The sequence below is a fragment of the Mchenga conophoros genome, linkage group LG22, assembly GCF_057382185.1.
Source record: "Mchenga conophoros isolate Kocher_MC1m ecotype Shallow Benthic linkage group LG22, M_conophoros_male_GT1.1, whole genome shotgun sequence".
In the NCBI taxonomy this organism is placed as follows: Eukaryota; Metazoa; Chordata; class Actinopteri; order Cichliformes; family Cichlidae; genus Mchenga; species Mchenga conophoros.
This window is the reverse complement of record NC_140546.1, coordinates 4,744,199-4,768,580: the sequence shown is the minus strand read 5'-3', so window position 1 is coordinate 4,768,580 and position 24,382 is coordinate 4,744,199. Positions and strand designations below refer to the sequence as shown.

General features: G+C 43.4%; 1 protein-coding gene and 2 pseudogenes across 1 annotated transcript; all 3 read left to right on the top strand.

Annotated features, from left to right (window-relative positions):
• Positions 1–5,574: 5,574 nt before the first annotated feature.
• Positions 5,575–12,751, top strand: LOC146548592 (immunoglobulin kappa light chain-like). Its single transcript, XM_085263127.1, has 3 exons — positions 5,575–5,693; positions 5,801–6,128; positions 12,146–12,751. Exons 1-3 carry the CDS (start codon positions 5,642–5,644, stop codon positions 12,504–12,506), a joined length of 741 nt encoding a protein of 246 aa, XP_085119253.1. The 5' UTR covers positions 5,575–5,641; the 3' UTR covers positions 12,507–12,751.
• Positions 12,752–15,504: 2,753 nt separating this feature from the next.
• LOC146548591 (uncharacterized) lies at positions 15,505–18,163 on the top strand (annotated as a pseudogene).
• A 1,777-nt stretch (positions 18,164–19,940) lies between these two features.
• Positions 19,941–20,489, top strand: LOC146548590 (Ig kappa-b4 chain C region pseudogene; annotated as a pseudogene).
• The last annotated feature ends 3,893 nt before the right edge of the window (positions 20,490–24,382 follow it).

Here is a 24,382-nt window from a genome sequence, read left to right as displayed (position 1 = left end):
TATATATTTGAAAGTTGAACACAACATGGATGCGATAGCAGTAGGACACAAATTTGTGATGAATCACTTTATTTTGTGTGTGTGTGTGTGTCCTCAGTGAACTGTATCAGTCTCTGCAGTATCTTCCAGTTGCAGCAGTCACTTCAGTTTCTGTTCAGTCTGACTGAGGGAGGTTTTTGTACGACTGTTTTTCACTGTGTGAACACACGCTGACTGAAAGGATAGTGAAAACTCTGACAGTAATAAACTGCTGCATCTTCAGCCTGGACTCCACTGATGGTCAGAGTGAAGTCTTTGTGTGATCCACTGCCTGTAAAACGAGCTGGAATCCCTGAATATCGAGTGCTAGCAAAGTAAACGAGCAGTTTAGGAACTCCTCCATCTTTCTGTTGGTACCAGGCTAAAAGATGGTTGTTGTTCCAAACACCAACATTCTGACTGGTCCTACAGTTGATGTTCGCAGTTCCTCCCACAGCAGAGCTCACTGCTCCAGGCTGAGTCACTGTGATCTGTCCTCTGGACTCTGAGGACACAGAGACAAAAACATAAAGCAGCTTCATGGTTTTGTGGGCTTCATTTCAGAGGGACAGATGTTGATAGAGGAGAGGAGTTTGATTCTCTGGACTTTACCTGTGAAGCAGCAGCAGAGGAGAGTCCAGATGAGGACGCAGATCAAAGTCATGTTTTTGATGAGGAGGATTTCTGTGGCTTCTGTTGTGATGAAGGACAGCTGTCAGTCATCCAGTGTTCAACTCTCAGGACTATAAACTCTCCCAGAGCACTGGAGCATGGTGCTGCTGATGCAAAGTGCCTCTCTATGGAAATCATCTGACTGACTTCAACAGGATTACATCACAAGCAGTCATCACAATGTGAATTCACAGGTGTCATTTCGATCACTCAACATGGTTTGAGAGTCATTTGTAAAATCATCTAAATGATATGATTCATATTTATTCAGAAATGTATATTTTAATATCCCCTGGTCTAGTTTTGTTTTGGTTGCTGTGGCTCTAAGTCAGCACAGACTTGGATCAGTCAAATAATGCTGTTTAGTAATGGATCAATCAAATTAACATTTTACTGAAATTCAAAGTAAGTTCTCTAAATTTGGTCCTGTATTGGAGCAGATAACATGTGGATGTCTTTGCGACAAGGATACTCCTTTTTTTACTTATTTTTTTCAGAGGCTCAAAAATAACTGAGTAATTGAGGACGAATGAGGACAGAATTCATAGTTTAAGGGGAAAAACTCTACCACAGCTTAATTTTGAGTACTTTACACGTCATATTCATTAGTCTAAAATACTCTCTAAGGGGGAAATGGACTGGTTTTTCTATAGTGCTTTTCTGCTCATTCACCCATAAAGAAATACAAGAACATTTTTGTATGCTTTTCCTACTGGAATGCTTTCTATACAACATTCAAACACATTTAGACTGAGATGGATGCATTGGATGGATGCTTCTGAGCTACAGTAGCCCCAAGTGGCTGTATCATAGTCTAAGTCTACTACCAAGAGATCAAGAGTCATCTTCATGAAAGGAAACTCTTACCAGTTACAAACTGCTGGTTACACTCAAGAACTGGAAGACTGGATTAGACTTTGCCAGAAAAACACAGAAAAATCAGGAACAGTTCCAAGATGAAATTTTATCAGCATAATTAGAAAAGAAAATGATGAAGAAGGAAAACTGATCTGAAGCATATCACATCATCTGTCAAAGATGTTGGAGCCAATGTTACTCATTGGAGTAGTTGGAAAGTCATTGGACAGCACTTCACAGTGCAAATAGATAATGACCCAAAGAACACTGACAACCCAAGACTTTCTCAGGTGAAGAAATGGTCAAGTCACCTTTTTTTGGTCTCCTATTATTAAATAGCCACAAGGCTCAAAATGTGGGTTTAGTGTAAGGGATACAGTTAATTTAAGATTTAAGCTAGGTGTTAGAGTTCAGGATTCATTTTTAAGGTTAGGGTAAGAGGCTGGGGAAAGCATTATGTCAACTAGATGTCCTCACTAAGGTATAAAAAGCATTTATTTGTGTGTGTGTGTGTGTGTGTGTGTGTGTGTGTGTGTGTGTGTGTGTGTGTGTGTGTGTGTGTGTGTGTGTGTGTGTGTCCTCAGTGAACTGTATCAGTCTCTGCAGTATCTTCCAGCTGCAGCAGTCACTTCAGTTTCTGTTCAGTCTGACTGAGGGAGGTTTTTGTACGACTGTTTTTCACTGTGTGAACACATACTGACCGTTAGGATTGTGTTCACTCTGACAGTAATAAACTGCTGCATCTTCAGCCTGGACTCCACTGATGGTCAGAGTGAAGTCAGAGTTTGATCCACTGCCTGTAAAACGAGCTGGAATCCCTGATTGTCGAGTACTAGCATAGTAAATGAGACGTTTAGGAACTCCTCCATCTTTCTGTTGGTACCAGGCTAAATAGTTGTTGCCATAAACATTCTGACTGGTCGTACACTTGATGCTCACAGTTCCTCCCACAGCAGAGCTCACTGCTCCAGGCTGAGTCACTGTGATCTGTCCTCTGGACTCTGAGGACACAGAGACAAAAACATAAAGCAGCTTCATGGTTTTGTGGGCTTCATTTCAGAGGGACAGATGTTGATAGAGGAGAGGAGTTTGATTCTCTGGACTTTACCTGTGAAGCAGCAGCAGAGGAGAGTCCAGATGAGGACGCAGATCAAAGTCATGTTTTTGATGAGGAGGATTTCTGTGGCTTCTGTTGTGATGAAGGACAGCTGTCAGTCATCCAGTGTTCAACTCTCAGGACTATAAACTCTCCCAGAGCACTGGAGCATGGTGCTGCTGATGCAAAGTGCCTCTATGGAAATCATCTGACTGAAAACAACAAGTAGTTGGATCAAATAGTCGATGCTGTTTATCAATTAATCAGTCAGTTTATGAAAATGTTTTCTTTCTTGTGTTTTAGGACACATCCACACATTGATGGATGTGTGGGATTTTTAAATTTGGGTATTTTCTGCAATCTTTTACAAAAACATGTCCATTGACTGAGAGAGGCAAGAAAATGTTTCATGATCAAACCAGAGCAGTACTTTGTGATATAACCCCAAGTGTTGCCAAATGCCAACAAAACATGCAAACAATGTCTGAAGATAAAGGCTCAGACATTCGTCCTTGTAAGACAAAATCTGATTTCCTCTTGTTCACTTAAAAAAAAGAAGAAAAGAAATGTTGTACTTGTCTACTCAAACACATGAACAGAGTTTCAGAGAATCTTCACCCTGAAAGAAGTTTTAGAAACTTACCTGTCAGCAAATCAAAGAACCGCTTACATGTAAGCAACAGGACAGAATAGAAAAGATTTCCCCCAAAAAAGAACCTGCACATTTGAACATGGCGTCAAAAATGAAAGACATTAAAAAATCAGAGGAAAGGTACAATTTGCAAAACCTATTTTAGAGTTTTGTATAACTCAGTACAAAAAACTTGCAGTGATTCACATTGATGCATGATGCTGACCACAGGATGCAAAAGTTAAACATGACCACAGCGCAGAATCATTCATCTCTGTTTTAATTTGATATTTTTATAACAGGACAACCTGTGAGGCTGGAAAGACTTCGGTTTCATGCCCTGAACAGGTCACTTTCTGTTTGGTGATGTAGTGTCTGCAGTGTTGGGAAGGTTACTTTTAAAATGTATTCCACTACAGATTACAGATTACATGCCCCAAAATGTATTTTGTAACGTATTCTGAATACTTTGGATTACTTAATATATGATCATGCTTTTTACAACTACGTGAATGTGATTTATTACTGTTACTGAAGGCTACTCGCCGTACCAATAACAACTCGATTTTTACATCTTAATATAAATGAGTATCAGTAGGTGGACATTAGGTAAGGCTGCACTTTTTGCAGTGATCTGCAAACGCATATATAAAACAGGTCCGCGGCTCCGAACCGTAGTAAAGGGACCTCTGGCTAATCCGTCGGGTTCGTGTCGGGCTCGTAGCTGAAAACTAGCTTTACTTTGTTGTCTGGGTCAAGTTTGTAAGAGACAGAGAGAGACGTTGAAAGGCTGCTCCAGCAGAACTTATTGTTTCGGAGGAAAACACGAACACAGTGTACAGTCGAGTCTTAACAGCTTACTTACAGCTGGGCTCGTCAGGCACTCTTCTTGGCTGCTGTGGTTATTATTATATTTACATGCTTCCAGCTCCCGTTTCTGCTCGATGACAGCTCGTACTTTTTCTCCCTCTTCGCGCTCACAGACACATAACAGGTACAGCAGTCCATTCTCCCTGCAGCACGGACTACACTGCCCATCAGGCTGCATTCTTTAGGGCGATGCCTGTAACACTCTGCCTGTTGCCTTCATATTAAATCATTTTTTGAATAATAATTTAGAAATATTTTTAAATATTTCTTCACGTCATAATGCTGGCAGCAAGTAGAGATGACATGGGCCGCAAGATTGAGACACAGACATTACAGCCTCTTAATGTTTTCTTTGAGTTTCAATCAGCGTGGAATTACCATAGAGAGTGCACAGCCTAACATATGAAACAGGAGAAGACGTGTAATCCATTTATTTCAACAAAGTAATTGTAATCTAAATTGATGTGATTAGCAGAGTAATCCAAAGAGTGGGAATGTGCTGGAAATATCTTTTATTTTATGAATTTGTCACATGTTTTAGTAATATCACTTTTGGGTCACTTCAAGGTTCACATGTGGGGAAGCATTCAGCTTTTACTCTATTGCACAAAGTCAGGCATCGTGAGAAAGTTGGTGACACCCAGAGGGGGAGAATTCAACAGGTGGTGAAGTCTTTTGTTAATCAGGTCTTTGAGGATGTGGGGAAGAGGCAAGGAGCAGTCTCTATGTGACACTGGAAGAGGAGACAAGGTTGTAAACTCTCTCCCTCTCTTGGAGGGGTCAAGGGTGTGACAACAGCTGTGGAAATGCCTTCTGTTTGACTGTATTTAAAGAGGGCTGCTATTCATCTTTAGAGACACGTATCAGTGCCCCACTGAATGTCGTCTCTCCCTCAACTGCTTGGGAATTAAAAAGGTGTTGGCTCATCGTGTCTGCAGACTTTGTTGATTATATTTCCATGACATTATTCAGCAGTGACAAAGTGAGATATGTCACAACAAAAGAGCGAAAACTGAAAAAGTGTTTGTTTACATTGTTGAGTTAACACCGAATACAAAAGCTTCAGTGCTCTTTGGTACGGATTCTCCAGGTTTCTTTTATTTAAAAGTATTATAATTACGATTTTGATTATGTCCCCACATTCAGTGTCAATGATGGTGATGATACTGGAGGATAAACGTGAGCTCTAACACATCTGCTCAAATTTACACAGCTTTCCCATCACTTCATTGTAGGGGTCGAGTTTTTCTTTATTTGTTACCTGTCTATGAATCTACAGTGTTAGTTGACTCGCATTCCAAATATGCTGTGAAAAACTCTTTTTAAACGAGTCGTGCTGGAGTCAGTCAGATGATTTCCATAGAGAGGCACTTTGCATCAGCAGCACCATGCTCCAGTGCTCTGGGAGAGTTTATAGTCCTGAGAGTTGAACACTGGATGACTGACAGCTGTCCTTCATCACAACAGAAGCCACAGAAATCCTCCTCATCAAAAACATGACTTTGATCTGCGTCCTCATCTGGACTCTCCTCTGCTGCTGCTTCACAGGTAAAGTCCAGAGAATCAAACTCCTCTCCTCTATCAACATCTGTCCCTCTGAAATGAAGCCCACAAAACCATGAAGCTGCTTTATGTTTTTGTCTCTGTGTCCTCAGAGTCCAGAGGACAGATCACAGTGACTCAGCCTGGAGCAGTGAGCTCTGCTGTGGGAGGATCTGTGAGCATCAAGTGCACGACCAGTCAGAATGTTCATGTTTGGAGCAACAACCATCTTTTAGCCTGGTACCAACAGAAAGATGGAGGAGTTCCTAAACTGCTCATTTACTTTGCTAGCACTCGATATTCAGGGATTCCAGCTCGTTTTACAGGCAGTGGATCAAACTCTGACTTCACTCTGACCATCAGTGGAGTCCAGGCTGAAGATGCAGCAGTTTATTACTGTCAGAGTCTTCACTATCCTAACAGTCAGTGGGTGTTCACACAGTGAAAAACAGTCGTACAAAAACCTCCCTCAGTCAGACTGAACAGAAACTGAAGTGACTGCTGCAGCTGGAAGATACTGCAGAGACTGATACAGTTCACTGAGGACGCACACACACACACACACACACACACACACACACACACACACACACACACACACACACACACACTAGTACAGGTCCTCCATCTTTCTTTCACCCAAAAAGGGTTTAATTTGTGAGAGTAAACTTGTGCAGTGTAAATAGTCAAACAGTAAAATGTAAACCTTGCAGCAGTTAAGGAGTGAAAGGCCATTTTTGTTGAAACACTTGTTTCCTGGTTAAGAGCATTGCTTAGAAGCTCGTGTTTGGTTTACTTTTCATTTTCTGTTTGGGAAGATTGGGGAACATAAGGACCTGTTTTCTTGTTTTGGCATTGCTCACATCCAAAACAAATAAACTCCTCTATACCAAAAACGAACCTTCTTATCAACTCACATTGTTGTGCAAATAAAGTCATCCTGTTTTTATTAAGCTGTATATTTTCAAACTTGAACATTGTTAAAATGATTTGGTCGATGTTTCATCTTTCACTTTGTTATTCTCCTGGTCTTTCATTTGTTCAACTGTGATGCTAAAGTTCAAAAAACAAATCCCAGAATTGTTTTCAGTTAAGCTAAGCAGTGGCTTCATGTTCTAATTATCTTTAACATTACAGGGCTCTAGAATAACTTTTTGCCTTGGTTGCACTGGTGCGCCACTTTTTCAACCGCATCGCTTAACACCGCGGTTTTACATGTGCCCTTTTTTGGGGGGAAATTGCTGTCCATACAGACAATATTGATTTGTAAATGATTAACTAACAATCTTGTTCTTGTGCTTAAAGTGCTTTGGCACTCTTTGGCCATAAGAATGCAGAGATGGCACCGGGTGTTATGGCACGCCGTCTTTCTCTCGGTTCTGCAATGTTTGTATGTTGTGTTCTTAGTGGTGTCCCTGCTAGCTTGGAAAACCCACTCCCTGTTGGTGTATGAGCGACAGACGCTTTTTAACATCCGTGACTCACTGCTGATGCTCCACAGTGTTAGCGAGCGATCTGGAGGAATCCCGCCGCCTCTGGCATCGGTGCCGGAGGAGCAGCTTCGCCGTAATCGCTGCTCTGCGCTTCCACAGGCCCCGCTGGTTTAGAAACTTATTCCCTTGGCAGGTAGCTCCATGCCCTCCTGGGTTTTAATTGCACCTTAGAACACACATGCATCAACACTACAATGAGCGGGTGGAGGGAGGTTTGGAGTCTTCTCCCACCCCCATTCTCTGCGGCCTGCTGGAGCGGGAGGGCTAGGAGGAGGAGTTGGCCGTCCGACTGCGGTCTGGAGTGTGGGGCCTCCCTGCTGCTACGGAGTCGGGGTGGTCTGCCTCTCCCCACCGCAGGGAAAAGGGTAACACCACCTGGGTCTGGGTGCAGTTCCCCCCTCCAGGGGCAAGGGTACCTAGACCCGGTTTGTAGAGTACGCTTGGGGAGTGTGATCGTGTGTACAGCGTCTCTTTATGTCTGTCTCCACGTTGGTTGAGTGTGGAGTGAGTGCATATGAGAGCATGAGGGTGGGAATGGATGTTTGTGTCTGTGTGTGCCTGTATGTCTGTGTCTATATGTCAGGTTGGGTATCAGACGCCACCTCTCTGGGGACACCTCAGGCCCTCCAAGGTTTGGAGGCCTATCTCCACCTACCACCACTTCCCCTGCCGGTGGCGGACTCCCTCAGGTGTCGGTGTGTTGGTGGTTCTTTGTGTCTGGGGGTGGGCGTCCGGGTACACACCGGCTCACTCCTTGGCGGCCGCTTGTCGGGGCCTGGGGCCTTGGGCTCGCTCGGGCCCCTTTGGAGGTGGGGTGCCCCCGGCCTCTCGGCCTGGGGCTCGGTCACTCAGGCACAGCTGGGGGCCGGCGGAGCTCACGGGCGCGTCACTGCAACTCCCCCTGACTTCTGCTCCGCGGCTGCTGGGCGAGCCCTCATCTGGGACTCTCCTCAGCTCTTACTGGAACAGTGGCGCGGCTGCCCCTCTGTTGGTCTTCCTTGGTCTCTTGTGTTCTGGGGGCCTCTGGATGTCTGGAGTTTTGATCTCCTCCATACCTGCTTCATACCCTGGAGGACGGGGCTGTGGCCCCCCCACACTCCCTAGCAGATCATTACATGGAGAAACCTTTGGAATGCAAGCATGCTGATCCACACAGGTATGCACACATGGGTATTCACAGACGCGGACTAAAGCTTTCTTGGCTGCTACCTCAAAGCACACTGTGCGCTGTCTATCTTGCGTGCTGCACAATATCGTTTATTATTTAGTAAATATTGATATCTATGACTAGCTAGTTTATTGTGATGGTGCTTTGTTTTCTCTATTATTATGTTGCTCTTTGTTGTTTGCTGTCTCCTCTGTTTGTTTTTTTTTTTTTTCTCCATACAGGTGACCCAGGAGTTCTTTTTTTTTTTCTCTCTCTTCCCCCCCTTTCTCACCGTCTCTTCTCCCCTTTGGTTTTCTTTCTTTCTCTCCCCCTCTTTCTCTCATTCATTCCCCCTGTCCTATTTATTAAAAAAAAAAAAAAAAAAAAAAAAAAAAAAAAAAAAGAAAGAAAGAAACTTATTCCCGTTAACGACAAGGAAGCAAGATGAACAGCAATTTTACTTGCTAGCAAGGGAGGCTGGTTGGAACCAGGCTCTTGGAGCTAAACGCTCCTCACCTGTCTGCTAGCCAGCATCAAATAAACAGCCTTCCTTGCAGCTTTTTATTCTGAGAACACAAACACCACTCGTTGTGAAACCCCCCTATGGTCACAAAAGGTTAAAACACTGCGTGTGTGTGTGTGTGTGTGTGTGTGTGTGTGTGTGTCCTCAGTGAACTGTATCAGTCTCTGCAGTATCTTCCAGCTGCAGCACTCATTTTCTGTTCAGTCTGACTGAGGGAGGTTTTTGTACGACTGTTTTTCACTGTGTCAACACAGCTTGACTGTTCAGCCAGTGAAAACTCTGACAGTAATAAACTGCTGCATCTTCAGCCTGGACTCCACTGATGGTCAGAGTGAAGTCAGAGTTTGATCCACTGCCTGTAAAACGATCTGGAATCCCTGATTCTCGACTGCTAGCAGAGTGAATGAGCAGTTTAGGAACTCCTCCATCTTTCTGTTGGTACCAGGCTAAATAGTGGTGGCGGCTGGATACGGTGGAATAATAATGAACATTCTGACTGGTCCTACACTTGATGCTCACAGTTGCTCCCACAGCAGAGCTCACTGCTCCAGGCTGAGTCACTGTGATCTGTCCTCTGGACTCTGAGGACACAGAGACAAAAAACATAAAGCAGCTTCATGGTTTTGTGGGCTTCATTTCAGAGGGACAGATGTTGATAGAGGAGAGGAGTTTGATTCTCTGGACTTTACCTGTGAAGCAGCAGCAGAGGAGAGTCCAGATGAGGACGCAGATCAAAGTCATGTTTTTGATGAGGAGGATTTCTGTGGCTTCTGTTGTGATGAAGGACAGCTGTCAGTCATCCAGTGTTCAACTCTCAGGACTATAAACTCTCCCAGAGCACTGGAGCATGGTGCTGCTGATGCAAAGTGCCTCTCTATGGAAATCATCTGACTGACTCCAGCAGAGACTTGGATCAATGTGATGTGTCTAAAAAGAGTTGTCATGGCATATTTGGCATGTGACTCACATGAACCCTTCATGATTTATAGACAGATGAGAAATTTTGTCAAAATTTACTCGTGCAGTGAGGAGATGTGAAGGCTTTTCTTCTGCAGGGGCATTTTGCTGAAATGATTCAAGACCACTTGTCATTGTCCTGGTTCATTCGACCAAGCGGTTTGCGTTTCCTGTGTTTTTGTCATTTTTTTGTATTATGTTCAGTCTACTTGTTTATGTTAAGGATCATTCTTTAATGCCTGCATTGTTCTGTTTAGATTTGGTTATTAGATTTCCCCTTGTGTCGTTGCCCTTTGTGTCTCCCTCTGTGTGTCTGTGTTTATATTGTGGTGTGAGTTCTTGTGCCTTGTTTCTCCTCCGTGTGTTTCATTCCGTCATGTTTATCTATGTTTCCCAGCCCGTCGTGTCTGCTCTCTCCCTCGTGTTCCCTCACTCCCTTTCGTCTGCCTCTTCTGCGCTCCCGCATCATGTTTCCTGTTTTATTGTGAAGGTCTTGTGTTTCCATGGTCGTTTTGTCTCGTTGTGGTTATTCGTGTTAGCTGGGTTCCTCGTGTGTTCTCGTTATCCCTCTGTGTATTTAGGTCAGCGTCTCCCTCAGTCCTGTGTTGCGTCCTCCCTCATGGCTGTGTTTCCCTGTGTGCCTCTTTGTGTTTGTAGTTTATACTTCCCCCAGTCTAGTTTTGTTTTGTATTTCCATTCAGCAAATAAAGCTGGTTTTTGATTTTACGTCCTGTTTCTGGGAGTCTGCATTTGAGTCCTTTCCTGCCTGCCTGCTCAGCCGTTTCATGACACCACTTGTTCTTTGACATAAATCATATAAAGTGTCCTTCAAGTCCTTCAGACTTTAAGACAGTTGAACATCTGTGGGTGAATTTGGATCGATGTGTTAGAGTTAAAAGAGTCCAAATTTGGTAAATATAGCTTGAGAGAAACAACGACACATGGCATATTAGACGATGTCATTATTTATTCACCAAAGACTAATGAACTCACGACTCTTCAGTTTAATTTGAAACACAGCATGGAATAATTTACTTGATAGAAATGTGAAATATTCGACCCATAACAGAGACATTTTATGTTTCCGCGGGCACTCCACTGTGTGCGACTCAGGCAGCTTACCAGTTGTTGTTGTTGTTTGCCAGTTTTTCTTGTGGATGAGTGTTGTGTTATGTCAGGCGGTTTACTGATAATCAGCTTTGTGGTCTTTTATCTCCTTTTGCTTTGAACACACTCAAGTCACGACTGACATGTAACATGTTCAAGTGGCTTTATTGTCATTTCAGCCATATACAGTGGTGCAGTACACAGTGAAATGAGACAGCGTTCCTCCAAGACCCTGGTGCTACATATAACAGTAAATCAACATAGGACTATAATAAAGTGCAAGTATACAAGAACTACAAAAACAGAACAGAGTGATACAGACACAAGACAGTGCAACAGAAAAGTGCACAGTTTTCTACAAATTATGCAATTATGATGCCGTTATTATTTCACACTAAAATCTTTTTGAGCATTTTCTTTCAATGAAACTTAAATTTTTAAAACTTTTTTTTAGAATTTTTTCTTCAAAAACAGTTCATAGATGGCACATTTTTGTTTCTATGTTTTAACCTTTTGCCAAAGTATCTGCAAATAATTTGTCATCCATTTCATTTCGCCTTTGATGAAGATTTAAAATTACTATACTGCCATATGGTTACCATTTAACCATACTCTAAAACAGGGGTGGGCAATTCCAGGCCTCGGGTGCCGGTGTCCTGCGGGTTTAAGATCTCACCTTGGGTCAACACACCTGAATCACATAATTGGTTCGTTACCAGGCCTCTGGAGAACTTCAGGACATGTTGAGGAGCTAATTTAGCCATTTAAATCAGCTGTGTTGGTTCAAGGACACATCTAAAACCTGCAGGGACACCGGCCCTCGAGGCCTGGAGTTGCCCACCCCGGCTCTAAAAGCATGCTGACCACGTTGGGCTCAGTTTATGAGATTTAATTTGTAATTAAGTTATTTTTATTTTTCCCAAATATACCAAAAAAAAATTTGTTTGTTTTTTTCTATTTTTATATATAAAATTGTTTAATTTTTGAGTTATGATAAAATTCTGAAAATTTATTTTTCTGATTTTTTAAATTGTAATTGTAGAACTAAGAAATAGTTCACAGATTACAGACGAGACCATCAGAAGTCAAAGAAACGCTTTAATATTTTTATCTTTGGTACTGAAACTCGTCTGTTGCCATGGTTCAGCAGTGAAGCCTGTCTGTTACCATGGTTACCAAGCTCAGAGAGGGAAGTGAAACATCTGGAGATCAGTTTCACCCAAACTCCCAGTTTCTCTAACATCTCTCTCTCTCTCTCTGCAGTGGGCCGAGTCCCCCCCTCCCTGACCGTGCTGGCGCCCTCTAGTGAGGAGCTGCAGCAGGGGAAGGCTACAGTCATGTGTGTGGCCAACAAGGGCTTCCCCTCAGACTGGAGGCTGTCCTGGAAGGTGGATGGCAGTGGCAGCATCAGCTGGGAGGAGAGCAGGAGCCCCGGGGCGCTGCAGAATGACGGCCACTACAGCTGGAGCAGCACCCTGAGGCTCCCTGCAGACCAGTGGGAGAAGGTGGGCTCTGTGACCTGTGAGGCCACCCAGGGCTCCCACACTCCACTCTCAGAGACTCTGATGACAGACCAGTGTTCCCAGTCCTGAGCTGACTCACTGGGACTCTGATACTGGCTTTAGTCTGCAGCTTCTCTCAGTCTGCTCCCTCTGTGTCTGTATTGCTTTGATAGTTTTCATGTTTTCATGCTTGTGGCACTGTTGATGGTTTTAATACTTCAAATAAAAACTGAGGTCTTCAAATAGTGGTTTTCATGTGTTTCCATTCAGCTGCTCTTCTGTCTGATAATCATCCTTCAGCTTCAGCAGTGATGCTTCCATACACTGAAAATCTCTGCTTCAGTAACTTTGACTGAGAATCACATGTGCTGTATCACATCAGAGTGTAAATGTAAAAAAATGAAAACAACTAAAAAAAAGAAAACAAAAGCTATAAGTAAAATAGAATCACAGCCAACAGCTGCTCCCTGTTATAAATAGTTTTAAAGTCTTTTGCAGCTGCATTATTTTCCATCATGTTGGATTTTGTGATGATCTTTGCTGTTGGGTGTAGAAGAAGTAGAAAACATGGTGACAGATTATTGTAACCTGCATGTGACCCGTGATGAGACCCGTCCTGGTTTTCTTCAAAGTCAGAATTGATAAAATAACCCAAAGAAAAACTAAACTTTCTTTATCAACATAGGAGACACTAAAAATGTCTCTTTCAGAACATCAGTGCAGGTTAAAAAGTGTAAATGTCAGAATAATTTATGTCACAAAGATGAAGTTAAAGACTTGATGAACTAAACTTTAAATCTTCAGATCAAATCATGTGAAATATTTCTGTGACCAAGAATGTAGCTGAGCAATCTACATACATACATATATCAGTACTGCAGTTTACTAAAATATTCTCCTTTAATAACTACTTCCCAGTTTGAATATTTACAGGAGAGTTTCTTCATCACAGATCTGACTCACAGTATCAACTGTTTTGTGTTTCACATGTTCTTCTGTGCGAGCTCGTCAGGATGGACACAAGTCTGATGTTTTGAGTCAAACCCACATAAACATTACTGTGTGTGTGTGTGTGTGTGTGTGTGTGTGTGTCCTCAGTGAACTGTATCAGTCTCTGCAGTATCTTCCAGCTGCAGCAGTCACTTCAGTTTCTGTTCAGTCTGACTGAGGGAGGTTTTTGTACGACTGTTTTTCACTGTGTGAACACCCACTGACTGTTAGGATAGTGAAAACTCTGACAGTAATAAACTGCTGCATCTTCAGCCTGGACTCCACTGATGGTCAGAGTGAAGTCAGAGTTTGATCCACTGCCTGTAAAACGAGCTGGAATCCCTGATACTCGAGTGCTAGCAGCATAAATGAGCAGTTTAGGAACTCCTTCATCTTTCTGTTGGTACCAGGATAAATGGTTGTTGCCATAAACATTCTGACTGGTCGTACACTTGATGCTCACAGATCCTCCCACAGCAGAGCTCACTGCTCCAGGCTGAGTCACTGTGATCTGTCCTCTGGACTCTGAGGACACAGAGACAAAAACATAAAGCAGCTTCATGGTTTTGTGGGCTTCATTTCAGAGGGACAGATGTTGATAGAGGAGAGGAGTTTGATTCTCTGGACTTTACCTGTGAAGCAGCAGCAGAGGAGAGTCCAGATGAGGACGCAGATCAAAGTCATGTTTTTGATGAGGAGGATTTCTGTGGCTTCTGTTGTGATGAAGGACAGCTGTCAGTCATCCAGTGTTCAACTCTCAGGACTATAAACTCTCCCAGAGCACTGGAGCATGGTGCTGCTGATGCAAAGTGCCTCTCTATGGAAATCATCTGACTGTCACACAGAGACTTAGATCAATCAGCTCACATGTTATTGAACATAAGTATTTTAAAGAATGATTAGCGGTTCAACTTAACGAAGATAAAATGGAAGCTCTTGTCTGTTTCCAGGACAGATTTTTGCCAGTGAAATAAAAGGTCTTTGTGTCATTTAATCACATTTAAGTCGTGTGTACGGACTCTTGGGGTACCTCTCGACTCTGCATACATTTAGGATTTTCATGTCAAATCTTTGGTTCTCTCTTTTGTTATTCATTGTTATTCATTTAGTTCCCTGCGATAGACTGGCGACCTGTCCAGGGCGTACCCTGCCTCCCGCCCTTAGACATCTGCGATATGCTCCAGCGCTCCCCGTGACCCTGAAAAAGACAAGCGGAAGTGAATGGATGGATGTTATTCATTTATTTCTTCATTGTAATTCATTATTCACTCATGTATCATCATGGGCGAGCACCAGCTTACGTCATTGAACTTTTTCAGCCATACGTCCACAGCGGGTTAGGCCTGTGATCAGGGTCTGTTTACTCTACGTCATACGAGGCTGAAAACTAAAGGAGACAGAGCTTTTACCAGAGTGACCCCAGACTCTGGAACTCTCTCCCTCTGAGGCTGAGATCAGTGGACGCAGTGGTCTCTCTTAAGAAACAACCAAATGTCATGTTATTAGACTTGAATTTAGTAAACTCTTTTCTTCAATGCTCTGTTATTTACTTTTGTCTGAAGTTGAATGAGGGATTAGCCAGTTTGTCACAATATTGCAGGTGTCCATATTTTATATGGATAGAACTGAAATGAGTAAATAATATGGAAAAATAAAAATCGGGTGTTTTTTTTAAAGATTTTACAAAAGAATGCTTCATATCAGCTATCAGAATTACACAAGGAGTAAATCTACCGAAAAAAAAGGAAAGAGAAAAAAAGGGCGGGGATAGCTCAGTACGTAGTGTGCTTGGCCCATGATCGGAAGGTCAGGCGTTTAAATCCACCAAACAGCCACCTGAGGTACCCCTGAGGTACCCTCTACTAACTGCTCGCCAGGTGCTGGATTGGCGGCTTCCCACTGCTTCACTAATTTAATGGGTTGCAATGGTTCCGGGTCGCTGCTCATGTGGTCGACCGGCCAGTCAGCTGAGCAGTTTCGCGTTCTTTTTCTAACTTGAATGCTCTTTTCGTTGTTGTTCTACTCGGTATATTTTTATTCTTTTCCTTCTTCCTTTTCCTCATTTTTGTGATTTTTGGACTTGTTTTCGACACTCGGCATGACCCCAAGGCTCACCTACACCAGGGACTCCCTCATCCAGCTGCAGCTGCAGCCCGGCCTCCGGCTTTCCTCTCCGCTCCTACGGACTACTTTCCCGAGGAAATACTCCGTGGACACTGAAATCAAAAAACTCACAATAACAAGGTAACCAGGAGTAGATCAACGAAGAGTGGGGTGAGAGCCAGAGTCAAGAGGGAGACACACAAACAACGAGCGCTCCCGTCCATTATCCTCGCTAATGTGCGGTCTGTCCGCTCCAAGCTGGACGAGCTGCAAGCCTGCGTCAACCACCTGCATGAGTACAGAACTGCCTCCATTCTGGCATTCATAGAATCGTGGTTAAACAACAGCGACGACAACAGCACGCTTCACATTGATGGCTTTTCACCACCCCTTCATCTGGACAGAGACCGCGAACCCATCGGGAAGCAACATGGCGGCGGCGTGTGTCTGTATGTAAACAACAGCTGGTGCTTGTTAGAGTTTGTATTGTTGATTGTCATTTATGCTTAGAAATATTTAACCATATATGCTTAGAAGTATATAATCACTTGTGTAGTGATAGGATGTGTGATCTTTAGCAGGCCCCAAAGGCTTGGAATGCACACCTACATCTTGGGGGCATGGGAAGAGTTCGCATCTTGTCTTATTGTTTTATGACGGGATTAGCGTAGCTACGTCTGTTCTAGTCTAAGTGCTTTTCTGTTTAGATGAACTGTTGGACTCCCTTACCGGGGGGGTCTAGTCTACCCTCTTCCTGACTAAGGATGTTTGATGCTTTCATGTTATATGACCCTTTTGACCTCACACACACACACACACAGACACAGGCAAGGTACTCTTTGTGTGTATGTAGACGTCATATGTTAATGAACCTATGCATATTCATGTAACCTCAATAAAAGGACAGTGGTATGGAAGGGACGGACGAGAGCAACTGGGGCCAAGCGAAGGAACGGCGTTTGTCCGGTTCTCTCCCGTGCACGAGTACCATGAAGAAGCTTGCCTACTGGTGTTTTGCTTGTGTGTAATTGTGTTGTCTTCAACGTTCCAGCGAGTAGGTTTATACTCTAAAACCTATCAGTGCTCTACAGTCACTGTGAGGGAGAAGCTGTGCACTACAGACATTGAGCTTCTGGCTGTTTCCCTGTACTCCTACTACGTCCCCACAGGATTCCCACAGGTTTCCATCAACCTGGTTTAGATCCACCCCAGAGCTGATGCAGCTAAAACCACAAAGTACTTCATCAACACTCTGTACAAACTAAAGTAATTAACTCCGGACTCTCCCAAGTTCATCATGGGTGATTTCAGTCACTGTTCCCCTGACAATTCGCTTAAAGCAGACCAACGGTATGTTAAATGCAGCGCACGTCAGGGGAAGACTCTGGATAAATGCTATGGCTCTGTACCAGATGCATTTAAAGCCCTCCCCGTCCCCCTTCTCGGCTCAGCAGACCACCACACCATCCTGCTGGCCCCCCTAAAAAGGTCACCAAAAACATCAAGCAGTGGGCAGCAGAAAGTATCCTCACCCTACAAGGATGTTTCGAAGCCACTGACTGGGACAGCATTCTTTCTCCCTCGACAGGGAGGTGAAGAGGGCCATAGAAACTGCTAAACTGCAGTATAAAAACACTGTTGAAGAAAAAATTCACCACAGGGGATCTCCGCTCAGTCTGGCAGGGCCTCAAAACCATGGCCTCTGTAAATACTGTGGTCACCACCCCCAGAACCATCCAGGTGGAGGGCAGCAACCCCTCCTCCCTACCTGATGACCTTAACGCTTTCTACAGCAGATTCGAGACGGACCCAGCTTGAGGAGTCCAGATCCTCACTCACACCTGGCAGCTCTGCATTCACCTTCAGGACTGAGGACGTGGTGAGAGCCCTCAGGAGGACCAGGGAGAGGAGCTCACCCGGCCCTGACAACATCAGCAGTTCTGAGGCACTGTGCAGGGCAACTAGGAAGCGTGTTCCGGACTCTATTTCAACACTCAATTGGCAGTCAAACCGTCCCCCAGCTGTGGAAACACTCCACAGTCATCCCCATCTTCAAAAGAAACAACCCAAAGTCTCTGAATGATCTTCGTCCTGTGGCCCTCACCTCCCTTGTGATGAAGGCCATGGAGAAGATCATAAAACAGCACATCGTAAGAGCAACTGACCCCCTGATGGACCCACTCCAGTTTGCTCACCGTGCACGCAGAGGTGTTGATGATGCAAAAATCTTCATCTTGGACTCCATCCACAAACATCTGGAGCTCCCTGACTCCTCCGTCAGACTTCTGTTTGCTGATTTCTCACCAGCGTTCAACACTCTGCAGCCTCATATCCTGGCCACTAAACATTCCTCCCGATTTCACCTGGACGATCAGCTGATCCTGTGGATATTGGACCGTTTGACCAACAGGACTCAGAAAGTTCGGCTCAACAAGTCTCTTTCCGGTCTCTGTTCCACCTGCACTGGGTCCCCCCAGGGCTGTGTGCACTCCCCCAGGGCTGTGTGCTCTCCCCCCTGCTCTTCATCCTCTACACTGATGACTGCAGATCCACACAGCCCAACTGTCACCTGGTTAAATATGCTGACGACAGTTCTCCTGTCACTGCTGTCAGGCCCTCTCAACACCACGGGCTCGCTCTGCAGGAGTTTGTAGAGTGGTGTGACAGCTCCAAACTTGAACTGAACGTGAGCAAAACCAAATAGATGGTGGTGACTTTCTCCAGTAGGCAGAGGGATCTGGCTGCTTCAGTCACCACCACCATCCACGGGAAGCCAGTGGAGGTAGTTGAGGAGTACAAATACCTGGGAACCATCTTTGACAATCTCCTGAAATTCTCTGCCAACACAGAGGAGATTCTCAGGAGGTGCCACCAACGGCTATACCTTCTTAGGAAACTCAACTCCTTTGGAGTCAGCACAGCCATCATGATGACTTTTTATGATGCCTTCCTGGAAAGCATCACGACCTTCTCCATCACCTGCTGGTTCCACTCCCTCAGCCTTCAGAACAGGAACAGACTGCAGCACACGGCAACAGTGTGCTCTAAAATCATTGGCCTGCCTGTCAGAACTCTGGCACAAGTTTTCAGCCAACAGGCCCTTAGACAGGCAGCCAAAATCATCAACGACCCCTCTCACATTCTTCACCCCGGAATTCAATGGCTCCCCTCTGGGCGACGCCTCCGCTGCATTTCCTACAGGACTGAGAGGAGGAGGAGAGCCACCTTTGTCCCCAAAGCCACTCTGCTTTTTAACTCCAGCCAATAAGAACATTTCCCACACCCATAAACATAAACTACTCTACACTCTTTTTATACTGCCGACACTTTACTCACTTTTAGTCACTTATAGTTATATATTTACTTATTCAGTCACTTTAATTTAAAACTGTGTACATAATGTATATTCTGTGTATTTATTATCTCACTCTATTGCCTGTTTATGCCCTGTCCTTATATTCAACGTCATGCTGCTCTGTTGTTTTTTAAATGTATATATATTTCAGTTTATCACTGCAATAATTTCATTTTTTTAGATCAGTTGGTAAAACTGAAAAGGAAGGAGTGAATTATTTTGTCGAGTTTGTTTGTCTCAGAGTCAGAGAGCCGTGTCTCTCTACAGTCAGAGGTTTTTGTACGGCGCCTCAATGAGTTTGTATCACTGTGGTACACGTTCGGTGGAGGAACCAGACTGGAATTTGGAAGTAAGTTTAAAAATAAAGTTATTTCTATGTCCTTTTTTTTTTTTTTTTTTTTTTTTTTTAGAAAAAATATAGATCTTGAGTAATGTCCAAGTTATGTTTAGCATTTTTATTTTTTATTTTTTGGGGGTTTGGTTTTGGCAGGCTGAGAAACAAACTGACTTTTAGAAAAGTAAACATAAAAAATTATTTAAATTTGGAAAACAGAAGGTTATGCACTACAATTATTTGCTTTAACTGGTTGAGCCTGTAGGTTTAGTTCAGTCTAACAGAGTCAGTTTTTGTACGGCGCCTCAATGAGTTTGTATCACTGTTTTGGACTTTTGGTGGAGGAACCAGACTGGATGTTGGAAGTAAGTTTATACTGTTGAAAAATAAGATCTTTTATTTGCTTCAATTGTTGACTGTTGGCTGAGAGAAAAACATTTAAAAACTTTTTTTCCCCTGATATATCAAGGAGGCTGACAGAAATTTATGTCTAAATTTGTGTTTGAAACGTTAACCTACTTGCTGTTGATAAAACGGTTCCTTCAGTGATTTTTCTGTATATGATCTTCACGGTAAGTTGTGGATAAACAACATTTACTTGAATAAAAATCCTCAAATGAAATTAAACAGACTAAACTTAGATAGTTTCAGATAAAGGTTAACTGTATAGAAAAAATCTCTGTTTATGAAGTAAATAGTTTGAGTTGTTTTCTAAACGTATTTCCCAGTAATCCTTAAAATCATGAGTGAGTCAGATTTTTGTGAGTTTAACACTCTTTTGTAAAATGTTGCACTTTTTTCCTTCTGTATGTGGTTTGGACATATTTCACTGCTGTTATTTCTGTGCTGAGAGGTTTCTTAAAGGGAAGTGAAACAACGTGTGAGTGACTGTTGGAGCAGAAAAACATCTGACAGAAACTACCTGTTACCCTTTCTCTAAGCTGATTGGTGTCTCCTAGGTGATGTCCGTCCCACCCTGACAGTGCTCGCCCCTTCCAGTAAGGAGCTGGAGCAGGGGAATGCCACGCTCACATGTCTGGCCAACAAGGGCTTTCCCTCAGACTGGAGTCTGTCCTGGATCGTTGACGGCCGCAGATGCAGCGGCATTGGTTGGGAAGTGAGCAGGAGCCCCGGGGCGCTGCAGACAGACAGGCTCTACAGCTGGAGCAGCACCCTGATGCTGCCTGCAGACCAGTGGGAGAAGGTGGGCTCTGTGACCTGTGAGGCCACGAGGGGCTCCGATACTCCACTCTCAGAGACTCTGAGGAGAGACCAGTGTTCCCAGTCCTGAGCTGATTCACTGGGGGCATGATACAGTTTTTTTTTGTTTTGTTTTGTTTTGTTTTGTTTTGTTTTGTTTCTTTCTTTGTGGGGGGGGGGGGGGGGGGGTGTTGTTGCTTTTTTTTTTTTACTTTGCTACAGCTCTCAGTCTGCAGTCTTTTTCAATCTCAGTCTCTTTATTCTTAAGTTCTTAGTTGCCTGTTTTAACAACTTGTCTCAAGATTTTACAGCAATAAAGATTTTTCAACCAAACATTCCTCGTTATTTCGTCTGTTTGTTATATATGTATAAATATATTAACATGGATTTCAACATTTTTAATGTCAACACATTTTATTAGATAACATTTTCAATCTGGTTACAAACAATTAAGTTGACTAATTAAAATATATAAACCAGTTAAAGAAAAACAGGAAAATGTCAATGAAAAAATATATACTGCATAAATCAACAGGCTGACACAGTAAATCATGTTTGTTTGTAAATAATCTGCATTCATATGTATCGTGTTGATAACAACAATGATGATATTTGTAAATAAAAATATTATATTTATTAATGATGTAATCTTCCTGCACCTGTAATTAGTGGTGCAACGGATCACGGTTGATCTGTAATCCGAGCCGATCCTACTCCACGGTTTGGTACACACGTGATCCGAAGATTCGAAAAAGAAGAAAGAGTGTGTGTATGGTGTGCGTGGTCAGTCTGTCAAGCGATAGCTACCCATATGGAAAAGATATATATAAATCTTATAAAGTTTGTATCTGTCTTGTGTGAAACTGGGATGAAAGCATACAAGAGTGAAAACAGATATAAGATCCCTAGAAAAATTATATAAATGAACCTTGTATGTTTTGGATACTTCCTAAAACAATATATGAAAGTGGCCACTTTCATGAGTAAATCATATAAGCCTTATGTGATTCACTATATGAAGTAGGCCACATCTGATGCAAGTTTTTTTCTATTTCTTTTCCATATGGGTATGGTCAGCGCTAGCGGTCCAAGTGGAGGAGCAGAGGAGTTTGTGGTATTTAAGCAGCCCTTTGCTGCCCAATCCGACCGGGCTAAAGCTATTTCAGAAGCTATCGGGGTGTTTAGCTGCAGACGGGAGGCCGTATTCCGTTGTGCAAAACAACTAGTCAACGCGTTAGTTGACGCATTGATGCCATGCAGCCCCACGCACGGTGTGATCTGTGGTAACTAGTTAACGGAGATTTGCCGCGTTAATGCAGTTATGGCATTAACATCATTTTAAGCAGATTTACGCGGACAGCACTTGTTTAAACTATGATGAACGTGCTTGAGCCACGCTATGATATCCCGTTGCGTGTCCACTTCAGTGACAAGATTGTACCCAGGCATGTATGAGCAGGAAAAGTTTAAAGCTATGGCTGAACTGTCCTCTTCTCTTGCCCAACTACAAATGGGTGGACCTCCATGGCAACGGAAAGCTACGTGACCGTGACCGCTCGTTATATCACAGCAGAGTGTTAGATACAAAGCCCTGTACTGCCCTATACTGTACCTTAATTTGGTTTTATATAATTGCATGGAATGAGTCTTGAGTTGAATTTTTTAATAGGCAAAAAATACTTAAATAAGTTAATAAGTAAATGTTAAATTTTTGTCTTTTTTTCTTTTTTGCTGATCTGAAAATTGATCCGATCCATCACTTAAAACGTGATCAGATCCCAACCGTGAGATTTTTGACCACTACCTGTAATAGACGTGCACATGATGTCTGAAAAATGACCCAGTCCAAAGTTTAAATGTTGAAGGTCACATTGACGTCCAGGTTGTCATAGTTGGACAACCAAATGCCCAGAATTGATCATGGACCGGCGGACTCAACATAGACATGATCATCACGTCTGTCTGACGTTCACTGCTCCCTTTATGGGTCACCAGAGTAGATCATCTTTTTCTGTCCCACCAACTCTCTGCATGTCCTCCTTCATCCATGAACAAACTCTGAGATCGTCCTCTTTTCCTCCTGCCTGGAAGCTTCATATCACCTCAGCTCTCTTAGGTGTAATCATTCTAATCTTTGATGTGCTTAGTTATAATCTTATCCATCCTGGCCACTCCTAATGGAAATCTCTGTCACCTCCACCACGGCCTCCCATCTTTGACATTTGGATTCAAACTTTTATCATTTTAGACATTTCTGCTTCTTTGTTCTGATTTGGCAATGATGCCTATCTGTTGCCATGGTTACTGAGCTTAGCAGGGGAAGTGAAACACTGAACAGTTTCTCTCTCTCTTTCTCTACAATGGGTGCTGACCCCCTACAGTGAGGATACAAGGCTACAGTCTTGTGTCCTGTTCCATCCAAAGCAACGGAGAGTGCACACGGCAGGTGAAGAAGAGAGTGCAGTCAGGGTGAAGTGGGTGGAGACGAGTGTCAGGGGTGATTTGTGACAGAAGGAAGACCTGCTATGATATATGGTTAGGGAACGAGGGCACTGACAAAAAGACAGGAGGCCGAGTTCAAGGTGGCACAGGTGCAGATGTTGAGCTTTTCACTGGGAGTGATCAGGACGAACAAGATGAAAAATGAATACATCAGAGGGACGACACAGCTTCAGAGTCTTGGAGAATCAGTTTCTACTGCTAAATTCTGTTATTTTCTTCTTAACATAACTGCACACTCTCTATATGCTCTTGTAAAGCTGAGGAGCCAAAGAATTTCATTATGGATTAATGTGGCTACACTGTTTATCTGTACATGACAATAAAACCTGAAACTTGAAACTTGACCTTGAACAGCAGTGGGCTGAGGAAACAAACAACCCTGAGGAGCTCCAGGGCTCAGGGTGGTGGTGTTCAGTCTGTTCATGAAATTGTGTTTGTGCTCATTGAACTGTGTCAGTCTCTGCTGCAGCTGGAAGTTACTGCAGTTTCTGTTCAGTCTGACTGAGGGAGGTTTTTGTACGACTGTTTTTCACTGTGTGAACACAGCTTGACTGTTGATCTCATGATAACTCAGACAGTAATAAACTGCTGCATCTTCAGCCTGGACTCCACTGATGGTTAGAGTGAAGTCAGAGTTTGATCCACTGCCTGTAAAACGAGCTGGAATCCCTGATTCTCGAGTGCTAGCAAAGTAAATGAGCAGTTTAGGAACTCCTCCATCTTTCTGTTGGTACCAGGCTAAACACTGGTATTCCATGTCGTCAACATAGTCACTGTAGCCACTATAAACATAAACACTCTGACTGGTCGTACACTTGATGCTCACAGATCCTCCCACAGCAGAGCTCACTGCTCCAGGCTGAGTCACTGTGATCTGTCCTCTGGACTCTGAGGACACAGAGACAAAAACATAAAGCAGCTTCATGGTTTTGTGGGCTTCATTTCAGAGGGACAGATGTTGATAGAGGAGAGGAGTTTGATTCTCTGGACTTTACCTGTGAAGCAGCAGCAGAGGAGAGTCCAGATGAGGACGCAGATCAAAGTCATGTTTTTGATGAGGAGGATTTCTGTGGCTTCTGTTGTGATGAAGGACAGCTGTCAGTCATCCAGTGTTCAACTCTCAGGACTATAAACTCTCCCAGAGCACTGGAGCATGGTGCTGCTGATGCAAAGTGCCTCTCTATGGAAATCATCTGACTCTTTTGTTGTGAGTCAGTTTGCTGCATTGACTTGGAACCAGTTGTCCTCTTAGAGTGAAGGGTCACTGAAAATGTATTAAAGTTGCTCTAGTTTTGAACTCCAGCTGTTTGAGTTACACCTGAATTCTGCTGCGCCTTTGCTGTGTGCCCTCATATATCGCCCTCCCAAGCTTAACAAGGATTTTATCAAAGAGTTTTAAGGTTTTATGGCTGGAATCGTTCTTAAATTTGACAGTTTTTTAATCCTTGGTGATTTTAACATCCATGGCTGCTGTGACTCTAA

Excerpts from the sequence above, each read along its gene's own strand:
- LOC146548592 (XM_085263127.1), top strand. The coding sequence starts at position 5,642 with ATGACTTTGATCTGCGTCCTCATCTGGACTCTCCTCTGCTGCTGCTTC. Across the intron at positions 5,694-5,800 it reads CCTCTGCTGCTGCTTCACAG|AGTCCAGAGGACAGATCACA; the intron begins GTAAAGTCCAGA and ends CTGTGTCCTCAG. Across the intron at positions 6,129-12,145 it reads AGTCAGTGGGTGTTCACACA|TTTCTCTAACATCTCTCTCT; the intron begins GTGAAAAACAGT and ends CCAAACTCCCAG.